This window comes from Oncorhynchus gorbuscha, linkage group LG16, assembly GCF_021184085.1.
Source record: "Oncorhynchus gorbuscha isolate QuinsamMale2020 ecotype Even-year linkage group LG16, OgorEven_v1.0, whole genome shotgun sequence".
Classification (NCBI taxonomy): domain Eukaryota; kingdom Metazoa; phylum Chordata; class Actinopteri; order Salmoniformes; family Salmonidae; genus Oncorhynchus; species Oncorhynchus gorbuscha.
In genome coordinates, this window is record NC_060188.1 from 97,719,538 (window position 1) to 97,726,841 (window position 7,304).

General features: G+C 49.4%; 2 protein-coding genes across 2 annotated transcripts in view; both read left to right on the top strand.

Annotated features, from left to right (window-relative positions):
* LOC124000763 (ephrin type-A receptor 5) overlaps positions 1–5,006 on the top strand; it is a 199,875-nt gene extending 194,869 nt beyond the window's left edge. Inside the window, exons 16-17 of the mRNA XM_046307354.1 lie at positions 126–317; positions 2,750–5,006. Coding sequence (XP_046163310.1) covers positions 126–317; positions 2,750–2,855 — 298 coding nt within the window. The 3' untranslated portion in view covers positions 2,856–5,006. The remainder of the gene's footprint in view (positions 1–125; positions 318–2,749) is intronic.
* On the top strand, positions 3,408–6,777 carry LOC123999868 (extensin-like). Its single transcript, XM_046305876.1, has 2 exons — positions 3,408–3,413; positions 5,500–6,777. The coding sequence occupies exons 1-2, from the start codon at positions 3,408–3,410 to the stop codon at positions 6,775–6,777; spliced, it is 1,284 nt and encodes a 427-aa protein (XP_046161832.1).
* Positions 6,778–7,304: the final 527 nt, after the last annotated feature.

Consider the following 7,304-nt stretch of genomic DNA (forward strand, 5'->3'; position numbering starts at 1 on the left):
GTTGTGTCTGCTGGTGGTGAAGAGAGAGAGAGAGCTAATGAATCCTCGGATCTAACCATGGATCTCCCCTCTGCTGGTGGTGAACAGTACACTGACATGATATGTTCTTCTCTCCCCTCTCTCAGGGTGTCTAATCTAGTGGAGCCTGGCAGTGTGGACTCGGAGGGCAGCGTGTCTGCGTCAGTAGCCCTGATGGAGGCCAGTGGGTACCAGTCTATAGAGGAGTGGCTGAAGGGGATCAAGATGGGTCGCTACGTGGAGCTTTTCGTGGACAGTGGATACACCTCAGTGGAAGTGGTCTCCCACATGACCCTGGAGTAAGTCTCCCAGAAACACTAGCTCATCTCCTTCCTCCTGTTTAACCTCTGATGAGATTGAGTGTGTATCCCAAATGGCATCCTATATCCAAATGGGCCCTGAGCAAAAGTAGTGCACTCTATAGGGAATAGGGCTCTGGTCTAAAGTAGTGCACTCTATAGGGAATAGGGTGCCATAGGGCTCTGGTCTAAAGTAGTGCACTCTATAGGAAATAGGGCTCTGGTCTATAGTAGTGCACTCTATAGGGAATAGGGCTCTGGTCTAAAGTAGTGCACTCTATAGGGAATAGGGCTCTGGTCTAAAGTAGTGCACTATATAGGGAATAGGGCTCTGGTCTAAAGTAGTGCACTATATAGGGAATAGGGCTCTAAAGTGGTCTAAGGGAATAGGGCTCTGGTCACTATATAGGGAATAGGGCTCTGTCTAAAGTCTAAAGAATAGTGCACTATATAGGGAATAGGGCTCTGGTCTAAAGTAGTGCACTCTATAGGGAATAGGGCTCTGGTCTAAAGTAGTGCACTATATAGGGAATAGGGCTCTGGTCTAAAGTAGTGCACTATATATAGGGAATAGGGTTCCATAGGGCTCTGGTCTAAAGTAGTGCACTATATAGGGAATAGGGTTCCATAGGGCTCTGGTCTAAAGTAGTGCACTATATAGGGAATAGGGCTCTGGTCTAAAGTAGTGCACTATATAGGGAATAGGGTTCCATAGGGCTCTGGTCTAAAGTAGTGCACTATATAGGGAATAGGGCTCTGGTCTAATGTAGTGTACTATATAGGGAATAGGGCTCTGGTCTAATGTAGTGTACTATATAGGGAATAGGGTTCCATAGGGCTCTGGTCTAAAGTAGTGCACTATATAGGGAATAGGGCTCTGGTCTAATGTAGTGTACTATATAGGGAATAGGGTTCCATAGGGAATAGGATGACATTTGGGATGTTCTCCATCTCCTTCCTGTTCTAAGGTGTATCATGCCATGTCTACTCAGCAAAAGTTTCTAAGGTTAGAGAAAACGTTGTTTTTTCTGTCGTGGGAAGTAATGGCCTGCAACAGAGTTTGCCGAGCACTGTAGTGTAGATTCTGCTGAAGCACTGTGAGGGAGGACAGATGTGTAGAATGGATTCTGCAGATGTTTCCTAAAGGGGGTGAATGGTCAGACAGAAGACGTCATTAACCTGCTGAGGGAGGACAGATGTTCCCTATAGGGGGTAGAATGGATGAGGTCACAGATTAACAGGCCTAACAGGCCTTGAGGGAGGGCAGATGTTTCCTATAGGGGGTAGAATGGATGAGGTCACATTAACAGGCCTGTTGAGGGAGGGCAGATGTTCCCTATAGGGGGTAGAATGGATGAGGTCACATTAACAGGCCTGCTGAGGGAGGACAGATGTTCCCTATAGCGAGTAGAATGGATGAGGTCACATTAACAGGCCTGTTGAGGGAGGGCAGATGTTCCCTATAGGGGGTAGAATGGATGAGGTCACATTAACAGGCCTGTTGAGGGAGGGCAGATGTTCCCTATAGGGGGTAGAATGGATGAGGTCACATTAACAGGGCTGCTGAGGGAGGGCAGATGTTCCCTATAGGGGGTAGAATGGATGAGGTCACATTAACAGGCCTGCTGAGGGAGGACAGATGTTCCCTATAGGGGGTAGAATGGATGAGGTCACATTAACAGGCCTGCTGAGGGAGGACAGATGTTCCCTATAGGGGGTAGAATGGATGAGGTCACATTAACAGGCCTGTTGAGGGAGGGCAGATGTTCCCTATAGGGGGTAGAATGGATGAGGTCACATTAACAGGCCTGTTGAGGGAGGACAGATGTTTAGGGGGTAGAATGGATGAGGTCACATTAACATAGGGGGAGGTCACATTAACAGGCCTGTTGAGGGAGGGCAGATGTTCCCTATAGGGGGTAGAATGGATGAGGTCACATTAACAGGGCTGCTGAGGGTTGCGAAGTTCTGCTAACTTTCCCCAAATTCCCAGGTTGGAATATTCCTGGAAACGAGAGGGAATAAGCGAGACATCCTTTAACCAGGATTTCTGGGAATTTAGGGAGAGTTACCGGCATTGGCAACCCTCGGCCTGCTACCCTGGACGGGTAGCTTCTGCCGAACGCTATCATTCATTTCAATTTTACCCGGAATTAAGCAGCACGGCTCTGCGAGAGGCTAGCTCTTTTTCAATGTAAAATGAATTACATTGTTGTCTGGTTGAAAAAATGTGACTCGGGGCTCACACCAAGAACACTTGATAAAGTCTATTTGCTCAAGCCAGCAAATGTTAGGTGTATCAGCTATAAACAGTTTTCCGTAAATGACAAAGGTACTGAGTACTATGTTCCCCTGCAGTGACCTGAGGAGGGTTGGAGTGAACCTGTCTGGAACTATACTGACTAACAGAATGATGTATGTTTCCCCTGCAGTGACCTGAGGAGGGTTGGAGTGAACCTGGCTGGACATCAGAAGAAGATAATCAACAGCATCCAGGAGATGAGAGTTAGCCTGGTGAATAATACTATTCCCATCTGACCTCTAACCCCTTACCCTAAAGCCAGATGTATGGTATGGGCACTGCAGTACCAATCTGACCTTTGAACCTAGAGTCAGCCATGATGAATTTTACAGGACCAATCTGACCACTGATAGAGGCCAGATGTATGACCTTTACAGGACCAATCTCCCACCAGGCAGATAGATAGACCTATGGATCTAGTGGTCTAGAACTTTCTATGAACATATGAACATGATGTATTTATTGACGGAAACAAAGTGAAACACAACGGGATGTGACTTGATGAACTGAGGAACACTGAAGAGCGCTTGGTGTTGAACAGTTGTGTCTGCGTGACCTGAACCCCTCTACTGGGTGGAGTGAGAGGAGCAGACTCTGTGTAGTTAAGTACTCTCAGGGATGGAAGTCACTGGCCAGCCGGGCAAGTAAACAGTGAATTATACAAGCCCGGGTAAAATTCAGTTCCAAAATCTGTGCCATGTTTTAAAAGACCATCTTGTTTGGCACATTTTCTCCTCGTCCAGTCTGATGAGCGCTAGCTGAGTACTCTTCCTGGATGGGACTCAGACATGGGAGTCAGTCTCTTGGCTGAATGTATGGCACTTCAGAAACCCCAGCAGCTACACACACAGCCTCTAGACAGCCAACCCATATTACTTCAACATCATCAACAGTAATACAGAGGATCACTTTCAGCACCTCTACGGAACCCACAGATGTCCTACTGAACCCACAGATATGCTACTGAAGTCACAGATATCCTACTGAACCCACATACATCCTACTGAACCCAGAGATATCCTACTGAACCCACAGATATCCTACTGAACCCACAGATGTCCTACTGAACCCACATACATCCTACTGAACCCACAGATGTCCTACTGAACCCACGGATATCCTACTGAACTCACAGATATCCTACTGAACTCACAGATATCCTACTGAACCCACATATGTCCTACTGAACCCACATATGTCCTACTGACATCCTGCAGTATCTACAAACATCCTTAAGAACTTTCAGACAAACTACGGAACCAGCTGCACTCCAACAGAAAAACGGCTGTTTCAACGTCATCAGACAGAATTGTACAGAACTTCCAGGGTTCCATAGCTCCACATGCATCCAATAGAGAGACTGCAACATGTTCTATTCATCAGAACCTTCAGACAACCAACAGAACCTCCAGGAACCTACCAGAACATCCATACTTCCTACAGAACTTCCAACAGAACCTTTAAATGGAACTCTCAGCAATCCATACGAATCTCTGGAACTGTCATTCAACAGAACATACCAATAGAACCAATCCAGCAGATTCTACAACATCTAACAGCACATTCTATTGATTCGCTAGTTGGTTATCTATGAGACTCTCCTCTGCACATCAAGCTTCATCACACCCCCTCCGTTTATCCATTACCATACAGAGATCGGACTGTGTTTGTGCAGTAAGACAGGTTTCATACTAATATGTATTATTTTGGTGGGGAACTCCTGAGTATAAAGAAGCAATATAGACTTTTAGCTTGGTATTAGTCATTTATTTGGAAATGCTATTCTATACAAGCATTTGTACGTGTTTAGTATTTCTTCATGACTACACAACCCTGGCCATGACCCCACTCTCCGATGGTGTCTCAGGGGGAGTGGGATATGCAAAAACACATTTCCAATTCACACGTGTATAATACACACGGGTTCATGTGTGAAACAGGACAAATGTAATCACCCAGCTAATTCTTCTTCTTCATGTTATACATGTTACATACTGGGACTGGGTTAATGTGGAGAATATGTACACTCTCAGAAAAAAAGGGTTCTTTGGCTGTCCCCATAAGAGAACCCTTTGAAAACCCCTTTTGTGTTCCATGTAGAACCCTGTGTGTAAAGGGAACCATATAGGGGTTTTCCTATCAGCTGAAGAACCGAGAGTATGATTTAATGGATGCTTCACTTCTCAGTCATTTATTGGTTGAACTTGAGCATTTTACAGTCATGTGCACATAACTTCTGCTTAATGATCAATGATTACTCTATCTGCGTTCATTATGGGATGTATTTTCATTTGTATTTATTTAACTTGGCAAGTCAGTTAACAACATATTCTTATTTACAATGACGGCCTTGGAACAGTGGGTCAACTGCCTTGTTTAGGGGCAGAACGACGGCCTAGGAACAGTGGGTTAACTGCCTTGTTTAGGGGCAGAACGACGGCCTAGGAACAGTGGGTTAACTGCCTTGTTTAGGGGCAGAACGATGGCCTAGGAACAGTGGGTTAACTGCCTTGTTTAGGGGCAGAACGACGGCCTAGGAACAGTGGGTTAACTGCCTTGTTTAGGGGCAGAACGACGGCTTGGAACAGTGGGTTAACTGCCTTGTTTAGGGGCAGAACGACGGCCTTGGAACAGTGGGTTAACTGCCTTGTTTAGGTGTACAACGACGGCCTAGGAACAGTGGGTTAACTGCCTTGTTTAGGGGTACAACGATGGCCTAGGAACAGTGGGTTAACTGCCTTGTTTAGGGGTAGAACGACGGCCTTGGAACAGTGGGTTAACTGCCTTGTTTAGGGGTAGAACGACAGATTTTTACCTTGTGAGCTCGGGTGAATCGATCTTGCAACCTTTCAGTTACTGGCCCAACCCTCGAACCACTAGGCTACCCTTCGCCCCCCGGCTACCTGTCGCCCCCGGCTACCTGTCGCCCCCCGGGTACCTGTCGCCCCCGACTACCTGTCGCCCCCGACTACCTGTCACCCCCGGCTACCTGTCACACCCCTGACTACCTGTCGCCCCCGGCTACCTGTCGCCCCCCGACTACCTGTCACCCCCGGCTACCTGTCACATCCCCCGACTACCTGTCACACCCCGGCTACCTGTCACACCCCGACTACCTGTCACACCCCGACTACCTGTCACACCCCCAGCTACCTGTCTCCCCCCCGGCTACCTGTCGCTCCCCCTCGACTACCTGTCACACCCCGGCTACCTGTCCCCCCTCGACTACCTGTCACACCCCGACTACCTGTCACCCCCCCCGACTACCTGTCGCCCCCACCCCCGGCTACCTGTCGCTCCCCGACTACCTGTCGCCCCCGGCAACCTGTCGCCCCCGACTACCTGTTGCCCCCGGCAACCTGTCACCCCCGGCTACCTGTCACACCCCCGACTACCTGTCACACCCCCGACTACCTGTCACACCCCGACTACCTGTCACACCCCGGCTACCTGTCACACCCCGACTACCTGTCACACCCCCAGCTACCTGTCTACCCCCCGGCTACCTGTCACCCCCTCGACTACCTGTCACACCCCGGCTACCTGTCGCCCCCGACTACCTGTCGCCCCCGGCTACTTGTCGCCCCTCCCCCGACTACCTGTCACACCCCGGCTACCTGTCACCCCCCGGCTACCTGTCACACCCCCGACTACCTGTCACACCCCGACTACCTGTCACACCCCGACTACCTGTCACACCCCGGCTACCTGTCACACCCCGACTACCTGTCACACCCCGGCTACCTGTCGCCCCCCCTCGACTACCTGTCACACCCCGACTACCTGTCGCCCCCCCCCGCTACCTGCCGCCCCCGACTACCTGTCGCCCCCGACTACCTGTCGCCCCCGGCTACCTGTCGCACCCCGACTACCTGTCGCCCCCGGCTACCTGTCGCCCCCGGCTACCTGTCGCACCCCGACTACCTGTCACACCCCGACTACCTGTCACACCCCGACTACCTGTCACACCCCGGCTACCTGTCACACCCCGGCTACCTGTCACACCCCGGCTACCTGTCACACCACAGCTACCTGTCACACCCCGACTACCTGTCGCACCCCGGCTGCATGTCGCACCCCGGCTACCTGTCGCCCCCGCGGCTACCTGTCGCCCCCCCGAAGAGAGAAGATAGATTGAGACACTGCTGTAGTGTCTGACAGAGAACGAAGAGGGATGTACAGTATACGAGTCAGTCAGTAGAACAGACTAACAGCTTGCTTGGTGGCATATTTGTCCTTATTTCAGAAGTAGATTTTAGAAAGAGAACAAGATGGTAGCGTAACATGATTCAGTCACCACTGTATATTATAGGCTTTTCAGTAGAAGACACCTATCCCCAAATCACCCTATTGTCTGTATAGTGGACTGCTTTTGAAATGGTCAAGTCCCTTTTCCCCCAGAACAGATACAGGTGAAAGACCAGCTATTTATTCTGTTGATTCATGGTTTACAGCTTATACAGTAACTAATTACCACTAAAGTTGTCCCTTTTCGAGGTTATGCCATCATGGTTCGTTAGGTGAGTTTCAGCGGTATGCACCTTGGTATTAACCAGCAAAGCACCTTGGTTTCAACCAACAAAGCACCTTGGTATTAACCAACAAAGCACCTTGGTATTAACCAACAAAGCACCTTGGTTTCAACCAACAAAGCACCTTGGTATTAACCAACAAAGCACCTTGGT